Below are 17,531 nucleotides of genomic sequence, written 5' to 3'. Positions count from 1 at the left end.
ACTTGCAGTGGGAAAAATGTTTTTATACCTTGATTAATGTGATTCTAGAAGAAATTCACAAATAGATTTAATTTCCAGTTGACAGACAGCATCACCTTTGATGTTGTCAATAATAATAGTTATTTAAAAAGAACAAACATTTACTCTTAAAAAATGCTTTTACTTTCAGATACTAGTCAAAGTGAGACAGGTGGTGACAAAAATGTCAAACTGTCATTTCAACTTTACCACAAAGAAACCCAAGAATTTAAGGCTTTTTAACTGAAAAAGAAAAAAAAAAAAAAGAACGGTGACAGTTAAGGATGCACCGATACCGATACTGGTATCGGATATCGGGGCCGATACTGTAAAATTTGTGTGTACTCATACTCGTAAAAGTTAACCGATACCATGAACCGATACTAACTTATTTCATTAATCAAAGGGTGGCTTGTCATTTTTGTTGTAGTTTTTTAGATTGGCCACTAGGGGGGCATCCCGCGCTAAACAGGCACAGGGTTAGACGAGTCAGACTGGCAGCTCCAGATAAAAAAAGAGAAACTGGAGGCTGCTGTAGCTAGGCTAAACAAAATGTCAGCAGTGTGGACCGGAACAGCCAACTTTAAAATGTCAAGAGAAAATCCACGGGCAGTTAAAATAACGGAGGCTCTGACTCATTTTATCGCTCTGGATGACCAGCCAATGCCAGTCGTGGAAAACATAGGATTCTTCTCAGCATACTCGAGCTGCGATATGAAATTCCCAGCCGCCCACACATCAGGGAGATAATGGTGCCAAAACTTTCTAAAGAGGTAAAGACAAGCAGTGTGTGTGCGATGTCAGTGCCTCGGTTTAACGGCACAGTGGACTGATGATCCACGGGCAGATGGGGAGTTCGTTTGTCAATGCCAAATACTTTCGTTATTTTGTTTGTTTGTTTACAATATGGACACTCTGCAACAATTTAAACGTTTATTTTATTCTCAAACCTAATTTGGATTTATTTTATTCCAAACAGAAGTGTTTATTTATTATTCCGAAAGCTCGAGACAGTGCCAATAGTTCAGTGATATTTTGTTAAATTACAATGTGGAGAGACTGCAATAATTTAACAGAAGTGCTAATTTTTAACTTGAATTTTTTTTGTGGTCATTTTTATTAAGATATTATTTATTATCGACAGAGAATAAAATAAAACCTGTCTTCCAATTCATTGCATTTGTGTGTGTGTGTGTGTGGTAGAAGTATCGGTTTTTGTACTCTGTATCGGCAAGTACTCAGATCCAAGTATCGGTATTGTATCGGTTTGAAAAAATTGGTATCGTTGCATCCCTAGTGACAGTTTTAATGCACTTTTTTTTAAAAAGATTACTTTTACAGCAACGGTCAAGCTTGAACCATGAAACCCAAAATAACTGATTTTAGGCTAAAAACTATTAAAAAGTCAAATATTTTAATATTTATATTTTCAATAACACAAATTCTTCTTATTTTTTATGTATCGATTGTGACACCTATATAGCTGAGACGCAGTGCAGGGCATTTTCCTTTTTTTTGCAGTTCTCAAATTGTAAAGGATGTGGAAAAAATATGAAAAAAAACAAAACAAAAAGAAGAAATAGAGAAATGTGTCTTTTTCTAAGCTCATCGAATATTTTTCTATCCAATTTAGGGTCGCAGGAGCCTAAACTGTGTCACAGGGTGAGAGGCGGGACACACCCTTTACTGGCTGGCTGTCTATTACAGGGCTAACACAGAGAGACAGACAACCTTTCACACTCACAGCCAATTTAGAATCACCAATTAACTTAACAAGCATGTCTATGGACGGAAGCCAGAGCACCAGGAGAGACCGCCACACAGAAAGGCCTCAGTCAGCTGGAGGACCTTACTGTGAGTGACTACTGCACCACTGCACCACCCCATACAATAAGTTTTTACTGAGCAAGGTCAAATATTTGCATGTGTGTGAGTGGAAACAAATGACTTGCAGCGTATCGTGCAGTCTTCTCCAGTGTATTTAATCACTTAAATTTGTATTATGTTGACAATGAAATTACAATTTGTTGCTATGTGTCTATGTCTGTTTTAAGTAATGAAAGAGTGAAAAAGAGACTGCAGGAGAATAAGCCACAGGTTTGGCTTACGTAGCAAGGCGACTGGAATTATGCACGCCATAAATCTTTCCCACAGGCATGAGCGCACACACACTTACACACATACACACACAGACAAGCACAGACAAACCTAAGGACATGAATGCATTCACACAACACTCACACAACACATTATCTTCTGTTATCTTAGATAAGCAAAGAATCCTAATCAGCCAATAAGAGCACAGAGGGCATCTCTGACTTTCTCCCAGCTCCAGTTTCATTAGACTGGAGTCGGGAGAAAGTCTCTTTGTCTTTGTGGAAACAAGAATTTTATATAACCTGGCAAAAATCACCTAGTCACCTTGTTTCCTTTTATATTCTATTCTGTTTTGTTCCATTCTTTTCCTCTTGTGTTTAATTAACTCTGTATGGCAATTTGAGCCCTAAACGCCACGTCCGAGAAAGGTTGATTAGTGCAGCTCGCTGATTAGAAATTATGCCTGTTGAAGCAAATGAAAACGGTTCATTCCCCATGACAAGTATCAAGGCGACTCATTTCATTTCTACATGACCCAAATCCTTTTTCCTCAACTGAACCAAACCAGATTTTCTCTCCTGGCACTATATTGTTGGTAGTTGCCTCACACATGCCTGATGTAATTAAAGAAATCTTTCTATCAACAGTGGAAGCTTCTGTTCATAATTTGTCCGATGAGATATGCAAAACGAGGTTGTGATATCAGACCTTACATTATATGATATGCGGATTATCTGATTTGAACGAAAACTAGAAACTGCTTTGTTGGGACTGCGGGGGTGTGTGGTTTGATCAGACTTCACTATAAGCCTTTTAGAAACCAAGCTTAGCCAACTTCAAATCCACTACAAAGTGAAGACGAAAAATTTTCTTTTGTGTGGTTGCTTACCTTACTTTGGCTTGGATAGTCTTCACTGAAAAAAAAAGTCGTCCCACATGGATGACCAAATCCACATAAAAAAATAAAATAAAATTCACTTTCTGAGTCACAGTTGGTTTCTATTTTTGCTTGTTTATTTAATTTGAATAACTGATGTGACCAAGACATAGAAAACTTAGTGAAGCATCAAACAGAACAGTTAATAACAGCTATGCTCTATAAACAATGTCTTTCTTCCAATACTAAATTGGTTGCAATGTTTGTTGTCTGTTATTACTTTGATTATTTTTACTCACCAGATTTGGACGTGAGATGTTATTGATTAGCTGGCTTATAACAATAAGTCCATCTTTAACGGATGATTTTGTGTGAATGAACCACAAAAAAAATTAATTTGCATTTATATAATTGAGTTACTTTTTGTGAACCAACACTTTGTACAGTGTGCAGTGACATTTAAACATTTAAACAGTGTTCTCACATTTCACAGTTAATAAAATAACAAAAAAAAAAATCATTTCAGGGTTAAAGGAACATGTTGAATGTGAATAGAGTCACAGACAGATGCTATTAAGCTCCACTGATTGACTGATAAAATCATACAAGTAGAGTTTAATAGCTTATCTAAAACAAGATTCTTTCAGGGTATTGTGTTTCTTGCAAGAAGAGCTCAATAAACTAATTCAATAACTAAAGGAAGCCGCAGTGGCAGTGATTGCTGTCGCAAACCAATTGTGGATCACCCTGTTGCTATCAAAGGTCATTTAACACCACGTGAACATTGCTTAAAAGAATTCGGGCAACATCCGTAGTGTCAGTATCTGTCAGAAGGACGTTTTCTTTTACTTAAACAATTTGTATTGATATTAATACTCAAAATGTGAGATGGATCTCTGCATTTTTGGTTTATTCAATGCTTAATTTTTAATGAGATTATAGGATGAGAACAGTTTGAAGCTTTAAATGTTTTCATATTTCTCTCCTTTGACAAAATGAACACTTGCTTAAATGAAAAAAGAAAAATTGAAAAGAATAACACATAAAAACTGTCCTACCTGGTCCTGAAGTTAGCAGGGTGGGGATGTCCGTCGTACAACGACAGGAAGTCATATTCTTCTTCTATGGCAAATGACAAGAAGATGAGCTGGATTCTACTTCCTTCCTCCCCAACAATGACCCAGGTGCAGTTTGCTCCATTTGGGTAGCCATAGGGAAAGCCAGGAGATTCTATACTGCCATTTCGACCTTTCAGTGTACCCCCGCATGTGTAGATAAAACCTGAAAGAGAAAAGAGATTTGAGCACATCTTCAGTTAGAGGGAGAAAACATAAAGGTGTCAAACTGAAGTTGTGACCTTAAGACATTATAATAAATCAAGATAATTGAACTCTCAAAATGTTTAATGTTCATTATTCAATATTATAAAACGTGAAAGAGTGATGATGCTAGAAGTTACACCTCTGTATGTCTGCCCATTGTGACAAAAGGATTTTGTGACTTCGTAACTGTCGCACAACTATTTATTGTAAGTGCAGCCGTGAGTCTTCCTCAGCACATGCAGTTGCAACAGCATCAGTGTGTAACTGCCAGTGTATTAAAGCTGGTACAGTTGTCATTATGACAGAGTAGTAACTGCATAGCACATTCATACTGTACACAAAACCACACATACGCACACTAACGAGTACTTATTACTGCCTTTTTTAAACACAACCATCAGAAGTGACGCTCAATTATTCATTATTATTTTATGTAAGACCACTAAAAAGCCAAAAGAAAAAAAATATACAAAACATTGCTTTTAATGAATGAACTAAGAAGCCACGAGTCAGCATGAGTGATATTAAGTAGGTCAGCTTCGTTTTGATATATCCTGGTCTTTGATGCTGATCTATGATTATGTATTAATAGAAATATATGAAGATCATAGAAGTAAGTACTTCCCAGAACTTCTTCTAGGGTAGCGCTGCTTATCTATAGTTTGTGATGCACTCCTTCACAGTGAGGGCATGGGGCAGGGGCAGGACTTCAGAACAGCACCCCAGGAAGTGGTATTCACATTCAGCATGGGGTGCTTGAACTCGGGTCCCCCGAGTGACTGGAAACTCTTTTGCCACTGAGCAACCTTTCCAGCTCACTTAAAAGGTGAAATCAATGAGAGACCGGTGCATTCTCCTGGATTCATCCTATGGGCATCTGCAAGATCAAAAGCTGGCAATTCCTTTGTTTTCTGCTAATCAATTACTGACATATCAAAATGCACAACAAGCAAAGGGGTGTGTCAGTCAGCGGCAGTGCCTTTGAACATGACTCGGCAATTTATAGCTGTACAGAATAACCATTTGCTTTGTTTTGTTGAGACATCCATCTACAACAACTGAAAATGAAAAACGACACCGATTACGCTCTTGCTCGCACCACACAACATCAAAAACAGTTAAGGAATTCTTCAGGGATGGAGAATATAAATACTACTTGATCTTAATGAGCTCCTATAGGCTCTTTAAATGACTTTGTTTATGTGGTGGCAGGCTGGTAGAAGGAGGAGACAAAGAAAGTGGGTTTACGGGGTTGGAGGGGTGCAAACCTGACATCTAAATCAACTACAGCACAAAATATGGGAGCAAAATATGAGTCTAGAGGGACAGGTGCAAAACTAACTTCTAACATCAACTACAACAAAAAATCTATATTTTTTGTGACAACAGTAAATATGCTTTTCTTGCTTGCCAATGCTTTTTTCCCTGTGAGTAAAGCACTGGATAATCAAGCAATTGTGGATGATATTAGTGCAGTATTAGACTTAAACTATGGTCAGTCATTCAGGACTCTGTTTGTTAGAAGTTATTAAAGTTCAGGTTTGTTTAGAGTCATAATCCATGAGTTAAGTAGTCATAAAGGATGACGCGTTGTTGCTAAGAAGCACAGCTTTTGGTATTCTACTAAAACAGTAAAACTACGAGAAGTGTACTTCCTGCAGACATTTTCTAATGATATGGCAATAAGTTGAAAGAAAAGTTTAATACAGCAACAGTGATCCTTTGCACTTTCTTTTATAAGGTTCATGTACTGATAAATTAGAAGTGAAGCTAATCCTGCTGCTGTACTTATTTTAAATCTCTCCGGGTTACAGCACCTGCTAAATGCCTAAATTATAAAATGTAAATGTAATTGATCTCCTTGGACTTTACAGTTCACATCAGTATCATTATCTTCTCCCTTTGATCTTAATGATCCTTTTATATCAAATACACTACAGGTGCTAGATGAAAACCTTGGAGTGTCCAGGACTGAAGTCGGTCCAGGCTACTGCTTGCAATGCTCTATCGATCCCCGATGGAGAAACTGTTCAGTTCTTGTACTTCACAGGGAGGTGAGATTGCAGAGTAAGCTCACAGAGGAGAAACCATTGTACCTGGTAAGGATTTAACATTATTCTGTTGAAGGACACTACAGCAAAGACGCTTGCTGTTATAAATGCGGGTCCTCTTGCCAAGAAAAAATATTACAAATTGCTAAACATTTATGCCTGTTTTATTTATTTTCCCATTAACCTATAAAGGTGTTGTTAGTCTTTTTTTTTAACCATATGCAATCAGCAAACATTCAAATGAACAGAATAAGGAGGAAAAAAAAGCCTTAAAATAGTTTTCAAGAGCCTTTAATGCCACAGCTGTTTGGCTTTGCTGTGCTGTTTTAGCTATAAATGAAAGTGTTTTGCTGAAAAATGCTATTATTGGATGTTCAAAGTCCTTTAAACTTCTAGGCTTTCATCAATCTCATCTGAGTGCAAAGCTCAAATCAGGATGATCATCCCCCTGACTTTCATGTTTATGAGCCTTGTTATTTACCATGGCAGCCAGGGCCACAGGGACAGCAGGGATGATCCCGCTGGATGCTTTTCGAACCAATTATCCAAGACAGCATCCCAACCAAAATGATGTGTGTCTGTCTGTGTGTGTGTGTGCGCGCGCATCTGTGTGTGCTGATGTCTGCTTGTGTGTGGTGTTTGTCCAACCCTCATTTACCCAGACTATTCCAAGGCTATCACAGTGACAGATGTAATCACCAATGGCAGCCTTGGCTCCAATTAAGGGCTGGTATCTCTATCCCTTCACAACCAATCAGAGATGAGATGTTGGGCAACCGGGAGGGACAAGCTAAGCCATATGAGGGGATACCTGTGCACAAACACACATACCTACAAACCTAACATGCCGCTGGTCACCCTGTCTACATATTTTTAATGAGGTCAAAGGAGTGAAGAAGAAAAGGAAAGAAAACAACAACAATAAAGAAGAAGATTTTGCAAGGTACAGCAAGAAAACAACATACCTATCTGCCATTTTCCCAGTTCAAAACTAGAAGGCCCATGTGGTTCTTAACCAGCATACAATGAAATGTTTCAAGGAGAGTTTAACAGAAACCACAATTCATAAAGGGAAAAGATATGAACACAAATACAAAGAGCAAATGTCTTCGATTTCTTTGAGTCTAATCAAGTGATAACTGATTCAAATGACTTTTGGATAGTACTTGAATTTGGATTTGTCTGTTTTTTAGACTTATTTGCTTGGTGTAGCTTATCTTGCTTTTGTTTCTAAACAAAATTGAACATTAAATCCTGTAGATCAAACAGGAATTGACTTGTTGTAGTGCCATAAACCAGCTTACAGTGAAGACAATGCAGAGAATAAAAAAAATGTTTCATTCTCAAGCAAATCTATTAAACTAAACAATTAAGTAACTTGGATCAATTTTCTCCATTGTTACAATGGTAAATAGACTGTAAATAGTGCTTTTCTACTCTAACACTCAAAGCATTTTATACAACTTGCCTCATTTTTTTTTCCATGTAAGTGCTTTCTATCTAACACGGACATACTCCAATGGATGCATCAGAGAGCAACTTGGGGTTCGCATCTTGCCCAAGGATATTCGGCACACAGACTGGAGCAGACAGGGATCAAACCACCAACCTGATTAGTATGTGACCTGCTCTACCTCCTGAGCCACATTCACGGTGAGTGCACGAAAGCAAGGAAGTGTAATGTATGCAAGCGGTTAAAAAGAAGTGGTCAATGCATCCCTAAAAAAATCCACTTTCTGGGAGGCTGACATAACCAGCCCTCTACACAACAATCAAGGGAAGATGATTCAGGTGTGGCTCATCCTCTAACACTCCGACTGCCTCCCACACAGGAAAAGGAAATGGCATGCACAACTGGAGTATGTGAAGTCATCACAATATGCAAATATGACTTACAATTCTGTGTGTACTTACAAATCTAAGGGTATCTTTGCCTAGATTAGGCAACTTCATTATACAGAAAACCGAGGACACAAGGTGGGGTGAGTAAAGAGCAAAAAAGAGACAGAGGGACAGAGATGGAGAGCTGAATAAACAAAGAGAAAAGGACAGATTTCCCCCTCGTTCATCACTGCGCAAGAATGAAAGGATGATTTAAAACTCATCACTCAGAGGGTGCGAGAGAGTGTAGGAGGAGGAAAGAGGTAGAGAAAGAATTGAAAATATTGAAACAGAGAAAAGGGAGAAGTAAAAGGAAAAGAAGGCTAGACTCAGCGGAGGAGAGAGAGTGAGAGCGAGAGAAAGGGAAAAGCAAGCAGGAGACAGGGGTAAAAGAGAGACTTCTAATTATGGTGACTACCAGACCGAAACTGACAGCCCCTCTACACACATGCACGCACGCAGATGCAGGCATAGAGTCACAGACAGACAAGCATACATGAACACACACGTAAACACATAGCTTCACATGCACGGGGCAATTCCGAGGAATATACACACAAATCCATGCATCATTCACACAGCTTATTGAATATGCTTGCCATTTAAACCTTTTACACGTTATTCCATTTACTTTGTTCACAATTCTTAGCCTACTCCCCTCTTGCTCCCCTCACACACAACACACATAAAGCGTCCTCTCAAACCCTAACCTTGCTAGTTAACCACACACATTATCTATAATGACATCCTGAAGTAGCATTTATGCTTATCTGACTAATTGTCTGTTTGGTTTTAGTAACTATATTGGGTTTATGTACTCCCATAGCAAGATCAGGCCAAGTTTGTTTTTGTTTATAGCAGACTTATTACTGGATAAGTCGGTGAAGCAGACAGGAAAGGAGGGAAAGAGAGCAGGGGGAATGACACGAAGGAAATGGCTCGGGGCAGAATGAAACCCGGGCCTCTGCAGTGGCCTTGCGGTGTATGGGTCGCCTACTTAACCCAGTGAGCGAAACTGGCACCCGATTAGGCTGATTTTGACCCATAGCAGAGGAGGTTAAAAGAAGTAGTGAGACACACTGAATTGAGTCAGATTTTGGCAAACACTGTGAAGATGAAGTGTATTTTTTGCCTCGAAAGTGTGTCACAACTGGACCTACTTGTTGTGCTAAGTCATTACATCCAATATAACCATGCCTGTGGAGTGACACTGCCCTCCACAAACAATTTAGCACATGCAAACTTTGCTTATAGTCAAATACAGGCCAGGTGTGTTTAATTCTTAAAGGGATTTTGAGTAGGAATTCATTTAAAGGAACACATATCCCCCTGAAGACTTAAAACGAGATGCTAATTGGCAAACAGTAAAAGATTTGTGGCTGGACTGGGTAGCTCCCAGGTGTGAGTATCTGCGCTGGTGCTAATGAGGAACAGGGTTTAGCTGGAAAAGAGCATGCGTGCTCAGCAAAACCTTCCCTGGATAAAGAAAGCTTAAAGACAAAGAAGAAAATCTGCTTCGTGAATTGAGTGGATTTAATGAACCCTGGTCTACAATATAAGCTTGATCTCTTTTCTCAAAGCAAAATCTCATCTTGAATGTCTAAGATAATACACTCCAGAAAAAAAAGGAAATGTGAGATTAACAAGTGACTTACCCCAGCACTTGTCACACCATTGTGAGAGAAGTCCAGTTTTATGGACAGCTAATTAAAGATATGGTGTAAATTTTGGACTTTAAATAGCATGTCAACAAATATTTTGAGAAGTCTAATTCAATTCAGTTCTGTTCAATTCAACTCAGCCCCACAATAACACAGAGACCCCAAAACTCAGACGATCCCATGTGAGAAAGTAGTTGGCGACAGTGGCAAAAAGAAAAACTCCCATTTAATAGGAAGAAACCTCCAGGAGAACGTTTCTCAGGGGGGATTAATCATTTAACTAATGATTAAATGCAAACTGTTTGCAAAGTAAACACACAGAAAGTGAAAAGAGGTGAAGAACAAAAAAACAAATACACTGTCACGGGAAGCCCCCAGCAGCCTAGTCCTATTCAACACAACCAAGGCAGTGTTTAGGGTAAAGTGATCCAGCCATAACTATACACTTTATCAAAGATTTTAAGCCTGTGCCAGTAGTCTGAGAGCAAAGTGCTCTATTTCTTTTCAAAAATAAAATTGTTCTGAATAGCCAGTGAATGTGAATACAATTGTCTGTGTGCATGCACCCTCTGATGTTAAAGATATTTCCCAAATTACATTGGGCAGAAATTCTGTTTCAGTTTTTTTAGGCTCAAAAGCTTTGTTGACACTCTTATGTTGTTGCAAGATTAATCTGTGGTGTGGAAAATTTCTAGATTCATAATAGGTTGGACCATGTACCACTGAGCAATGATTTGTGATGGAAGAGTAAATTTATGCAGTCGCTAAGACATTCAAAATTGAACTTGACTGTGGCGTCTTTGAGCTTGCAAAATAGACTTCTGCTTCGCACTTTATTTTCTCAAGAGTATCAGTAGCAACACCCACACACGCCCTGGTCCAGAAAACTAGTGCAGGCTGAAAGACTACTTGAGCCTTTAAAGTCAGTGAGAAAAGCATCGTCATGAAGCTAGGGAAATGATATTAGTCAAACTGAATATATAAATTAATAAAAATCTGAAATTGCCATTCAGTAAGATAATTTGACTTTACACGTTCTGAAATAAGCTTGATGATTCTGAAGGGGTGAAATCAATTACTAGGCTTGTCATTTTGCAAAGGGAACCCTATGATCACTATAGCTATTTCCACATGGTTCTGACTGCTAAATGAAGAAAATGTGAAATTATCCTATTTTTCATTTGAATGCAATCTGCACTACCCCCTTAAGGTTTCTGGGCATCCCCATTTCCTGCTAGGGGGTGGCAGCAATGTCTCCATATGAGACATATCTGTGTGGGTGTGCACATATCCTGTAAAATAAAATATTAGCCATATCCTGAGCAGTGCAGTGAAATTACACAAATCCATTCCTGAAGAAGTTTAAATTCCTTTCCACCTCTATGCCGTGCTCTGTGTTTGTCTGTCTCTCCTTCTCCTTCTTATTGATCTCTTTCTGTCTCTTTCTCCCTTCATGTCTCTCAGGACCTCTGTGGTACCAGATTCGCTTAAAGGGATACTTCGTCTAATCTCACACACACTCATTTATGATTAAAGAATGGATTTCCCAATGGAGCAAACTGACCAAAAATAAATAAATAAATAAAAATCCTTGCAGACATACCAATCATTCGGTGAGTATTCAGATCACAACTGCACTCAAAGCGCCAGAGGACAAAATGAAATGCATGTATTTGTGTGCACACGTGTGCATGAGTCCAATGTTAGTTAATTTAAATGAGCTGTGCATGGCTCTGGAAAATGATTGTATCTGTAATTTTCTTGTGGTGGTTTGGGATGATTGAGTGAAAGAAAGATGAAGAAAATTAAGGAGCGGTGGCAGAAAGGTAGATAAACTGAGAAAAAAAAACGATGACAGAATGAAGAGTGGAGTGCACAGGAAGGGAAAATGTGAGGAAAACGAGAGATAGCAAAGAAAAAAAAATTGTAACAGAGAGAGACATAGCCAGAGAGTTTGAAACGTCCCATTGGTTCCTGCTGTCAGGAATGCTTGTCAGCCAAGAATTAGACTGCTCCACACTGCCACTGACTGACAGTCGGCCTGCGGTCTAGACTATACCCTGGAGTGGTAGAGGCTAAATAAGGGAAATGCCTAGAGAGAGACAGAAGGAACACACCGGGCTGAAAATCAATTTATAACACTGTCAGTCAGGGGAAGGAGGGGGGCGATGGAGTAGAGATAAAGAGAGAGAAAAAGAGAACAACAAGAATGAGACAGAGGGACACACATAAAAGTAAAGACAAAGACAAGATTTGAGAGAACAGTAAACAAATGGGACTGATGGAGAAAAGATGAGAACAGAGGGGACTCTTGCTGCGTTAAGGGAATCAGAAAGAAAGAGATGATGAAGCGGCAAAGAGGAGACGTGAAATATACAGATGCATGCTACTCTGCTTTTATGCAGCCACTTCAGGAGGCAGAACCTCTTTATATAATACAGCGCTGTGGGGACATAATCAGCCTAAGATAATTTAATCACTACTGTTCCAAAAAAAGGAAAACAGCACTTGAATGCTGTGACTGCAGAGTCAGCATACATTTGTTTAGCTATTTCCTGGTGATACATTTTGATAATGTCGTTATAATTATCTATCTGATCCAAAAACATCTTAAACGCTGGCTTGTTACCACTAAATTCATTACACAACACTGCATTCTGTTACTTTAAACGGGAGATATTAAAGGAGACATTTTTATTATCCCAACTTGTCCATAACATACGCAAGTATTAGATATTACTAAGAGTCCAGAGATGAGCAGTTTTACTGTCTCCCCACTAGAGCAACAACTTCAACCAGAACCAAGGTTTAAACATTAAATGACAGCAGAAATTATCAGACTAAGGTCCTGTAAAACTGCTGTAAGCGTTTGTAAGGAAGCATGAGGCAAAGCTGCACTAAACTACCCGTAAATCATATTTTAAGATCGTCAATATAGGTTACTGAAGAAATGAAGAAAACTGAGGTATGATTTATTCAGCAGGGTCAGCCTTTCCATCGTTGCCTTGGTATAAGATAAAATGGTGTGAAACCTAACAAGTCTGCTGTCCCATGTGGCTTTTGTTGTCTAGAGTTATTTTGAGGATGAGCACTGTCTGGTGAGATGTGAGTTAAGCAAAAGCCTGTGTGCAGGTGTGACGCCAGGGCAGTGGAAGGGACAGAAGATGAGACAGAAGACGATGTACGCTGATCTTTGTGGGTGGTTACAATTTTCAACAAAATAGGCTCTTTCTAAGATAGTGTAAAACATATTTCCGCTCACCTATTTGGACTAAAACTTAAAATCTGCTTGCTGCAGTGTGTGGGCGCACATTGTAGTTTAAAAGCACAAAGTATGGTTACATCACTCCCTTTGTAGTGATAAAGGAAGCACTTTGTAATGGTTATTATATATATAAAATCTAAGCAGAATGAAAATCTGAAATAAACCAGAAAAATACAGAATGACTGTTGAATAATTCTTGAATGTATTAAAAAGCTTCACCTGTCAATCATAGACATCTTTAGCAATCCTATAGCCTACTTTACACCACTGAGCTCAAGAAAGCCAGTCTTTATCACACTCAAAACTGGCCAAATGAGATTTCTGTAGAGTGCAAATGTATTCAAATTGAATGGAAACCATTAGTAGTCCATGCTGTTGGTGACTTGTAGAAACACAGATTTACTGTTGAGGCCATTTAAAACTGTGAAGGGCTTTTATGCCCTCCTAGAAGATTATATGTAAATGCAATAAATAATCCAACACCATCTCAATTCATTGTTACTTTCATCTTTATGCTTTTACATTTTGAATGTGATTAGCCTTCTATAGTCAAAATGCATCTTCACAACTGACTTGTTCCTTTAAGGTGTCTTCCACATCTTCTGAATGTTGATGGCTAATGACAGCATGTTTTTAACATACTAGTGGAGGGATTGAAAATCCCCAGCATAGTCCTTAAGTAGTTAAGTGACGCAGGGTAGGGTTTTTATTGCTTCTATCACCTTTTTGTAGTTCCTACATTAGCTAAACAGTTTTCACTGGTGTGAAAACTCATGCCAGGAAAACGTCATCATTAAGAATTTTAAATTATGGATCAGTGTCAGGTCTCCTGACATGAAAATATCATGCAGGTTTTGCTGCACATCTTCTACTGGAGCCAATTCATCTGTTGCATTTGTTTCAAATTGCTCCAATAACCAGCAACGACTGTGTGACAAAGTGGCTAGGACTGAATTCGTTTACCATTTGTCACTTGCATATATTGTTAGTTTGTGTTCTGTTATCTTATAGTCAATCATAATGCTTTAATATAAACACAGCACATGTAACCTTGCCTCTGCATACTATCCTGGGTCTGTTTGTGGTAGCATTGGTTCCATTCATTACATCTGTGCAAATGTTCTTAAAGCTAAATGTCACTTCATCAATAATTGGTTTTAAATCTTTCATTTGTTTATGTAGTTTGTTTATACTTACCATTGTGTGTTCCTTTGTGCAGGTCCTATATGTGAAACGGGTATATGGGAAGGGCCGCCCCAGTACTTCCTGTTTTTATAGGACATGATGTCATTGATAATGTCAATTGGGTGTAACCAAATGAAGGGGTGTTTCTTTTGGGTAAAATTGTTTATTTCCTTTAAAATAACCTCATGAGTCAGAGAATGAGTTTGTTAAGTGAAAGAATGATTATATTCCTGTTTCTTTGTCTAGACTGTGTTATTTAGTCTACCCTGTTTTCTCAATGGTAGAGGTTAATGAGGTTGAGATGTGAATGGAATCCTGTATAAAGCAGGTGAGATTTTGACTGCCAGGTTCTTCTGTTTTGTGAAATAACTGTTGAAAGGCGACGCCAGAAAATAAAGAACACTTAAAAGAAACTTGAACAGTCTGCAGATGCTGTCTCCCTATCACTTTCCATGCTGCTTATGTTATGCTACCTCACAGACTGTACAACAGACTTTTTTCGAAAGCGGAAATGTACAAACTTTCAGTGGTGTTTTCTTAAAATGTGATGCTGGATATAGACAAAGTCCTTCAAGAAGCAAATCTGACCCTCTTCTTTTTTCAGCTGGTGCTTTTAGGGGTCGCTACAGTGGTTATTCTGCCTCCATTTCATCCTATCCCTGACCTCCTCTGCATGAACTCTCTCACTCATCCATGACTCTTCTCTGTGATTTCCCTCCTGTCTGGCAGCACCATATTCAGCATCCTTTATGCGATATATGCACTATACCTCCTCTGCACATGCCCAAACCATTTCAACCTTCCAGTTAAGTACCTCAAAAGCTGCATTCTTTTTAATGGCCATCAGAGGGAAATACTTGTGGGTTCTTTTCCTACAGAAGTCTATATGAAAAACGCCACTAGAACTCTGTAAGGACTTTCCCAATCAGTTTATGGTCTCTGTTACCAGTGTACCAAATAAAACATTAACTCCATTTGGCAATTTATGTGTGAGGCATGAGAGTTACACAGGATAATCGGTTTCACAGTCAAATCCATCGCTTGCAAATCAGATATGGTTTCAAAACACCAAGATAGCAATGGGGAAAACACTCATTGTGATGCTTCAAAACAGGAACCCAAAGACCAAATTGGTCATGTAATGATAGCTACAGCCATCTTTTATATTATCTATGGTTTAGAATGACCAATAACCCCCCCCCCCCCCCCCCCCCATGCACACACACACACACACACACACACAAACAGCTTAAAACGTTTTTGACTGCTTTTAAAAAGCTTCTTCCTCAGCCTGGAAGTTATACCACTACCATTATTTTGGAAATTCACCTATTTCAATTTATGATTCCTTGACTGTCATCTCTCTTTTTGGTAACATTAGAATCTAAGTAAAAGTAAAATCAAGTAAAATTTGTAACAACTATAAATGGGAATATCAATTCTGTTTTATTCTATTCTACTCTATTCTATGAAAAGAAATTACAGCCGTGCACTGGAAATGAACATTAGTATTATGCAAAAGCACAGTGATAAGCCATGATATTTGAAGAGTATGTTTCTGACTGCAGCATGCCGACTTTTATGGCGGCTGGCGAAATAGCAGCTTAGAGACACTCTGGCACTCTGGGGTAAGGGAAGGGGAAAGGCACAGTAAGCAGTGAGGACAGGAGGTGGTGGGAATACGCAAACACTCACATTCCCTGATAAATTAAGAAATAACTTCTTTCTAAGAAAGTGGGTCAAAGAGAGCAGGGAAAGAATTTTAAGCAAAGAAGAGTTTTTGGTAAATACAACCTTGAGTGTGTGCTTCTGAGCAGTGAGGTAGGGAGGGAGTAAAGCAGCGAGACACTGAATGACTACTTGGCTTTGCCCCTGTAAAGATTAATACTGTACTTATTGAGTTAGTCCCTGTGTTTTAAAAATCTGAAAAGGAGAAAAATGGTAGTACTACTGGAAAATCTAAATTACTGACTGCTGATTACAGCAGTCAGTTGTTCTATTGACCCTACTGCATGCATGTAGAGAAATGCAAACATACAGACATCATATTATGGGCTTTCATAAAACCTTTACTGAAAGGTAGGTAGATAAAAGCATGAAGAATTAATGAGACAGAAAGAAATGGGGATGAAAGGCTGTCTTAGGGGTTTACTATTGATTTGTGTCTGCTAAGTGTCATCACCTCCAATGTGACTAATGAGGTCGCCCATGCAAACCCACACTAAGAGTACAGTCTTCTCTCCCACACTTCCTTCTTAATACAAAGTTGCTGAAGTTCCTGAAAACATTTCAAAAACAAATCAACAGAATCTTTTTCCCTCCCTTTTCCTATCTATCATCTTCCATACACCAACAGCTGGAAAATTAACATGAAGCTACTGCTGGAGTCACAACAGCCATTTTCAGACATACAATACATAACACTGATGGCTTTAGGGATGATATTCATACTTTCATAACAACTTTTTGCAAATCCTTTTTCAAATATTTTCACAGCCATATGCTGAAAAAACTAGTAGCACTGGTAGCAACCAACATTTTCAGCATCAGCTAAAGTGTAGTGTGAACAGCTTGTTTTTGCAGACATGAAGATGGCACATTCAGATGCCATCACAATAATGGAAAGGAGTGCATGTCTGAAAGGGGCTTAGGGGCCACTTAGGGGATTCACTCCCAGGATTATGATTTCATTTTCAGCTGTCAATAAATTTTGAGTATAAAGAGAGGTGAAGCAGAATGGGCAAACACGGCAGCAGGCCAAACATTTCCTACTATTCTATTTATTTTCCTCATATAATTCTTATTTATTTTACATTTGATATAAAACAAACAAAACAAAAAAAACAAGAAAATTGTTATAAGTTTACTACTTATAGCAAAACCACACTCCTCCTATATTATACCTTAGCATTTTGTACTGCATATAACTAAAAGTATATATTTATAAAAAGGAAAAAAAAAGTAGAATAGCTGCTTGAAAACGTAGCTTCAAATAGCAAAAACAATTTCAATGCACAACTGAGTCAGAAACACAGCTATCAGCCTCCCTCTTTGTGGGATTTGTTACAAACATAAACATGTGGTCATGAGGAAAATAGTCATTAAAAATGATTACTCTCATCTTTGTTTCTGTGCATATGACTTCCTTATCAGGTAAACATTAGCCTGATTTTC

At 38.4% G+C, this 17,531-nt stretch overlaps 1 protein-coding gene across 6 annotated transcripts in view; it reads right to left on the bottom strand.

Moving 5' to 3' along the window:
• The window catches only part of csmd3b (CUB and Sushi multiple domains 3b), a 382,687-nt gene that overhangs the window by 290,669 nt on the left and 74,487 nt on the right, over window positions 1–17,531 (bottom strand). For all 6 annotated transcript variants that reach the window (XM_085147502.1, XM_085147500.1, XM_085147498.1 and 3 more), the window contains exon 2: window positions 4,051–4,273. In XM_085147502.1, the coding sequence (XP_085003628.1) occupies window positions 4,051–4,273 (223 nt within the window). The remainder of the gene's footprint in view (window positions 1–4,050; window positions 4,274–17,531) is intronic.

This window comes from Neolamprologus multifasciatus, chromosome 22 (genome assembly GCF_963576455.1).
Source record: "Neolamprologus multifasciatus chromosome 22, fNeoMul1.2, whole genome shotgun sequence".
Taxonomy (NCBI): domain Eukaryota; kingdom Metazoa; phylum Chordata; class Actinopteri; order Cichliformes; family Cichlidae; genus Neolamprologus; species Neolamprologus multifasciatus.
This window is presented reverse-complemented; position numbering and strand designations above follow the sequence as displayed.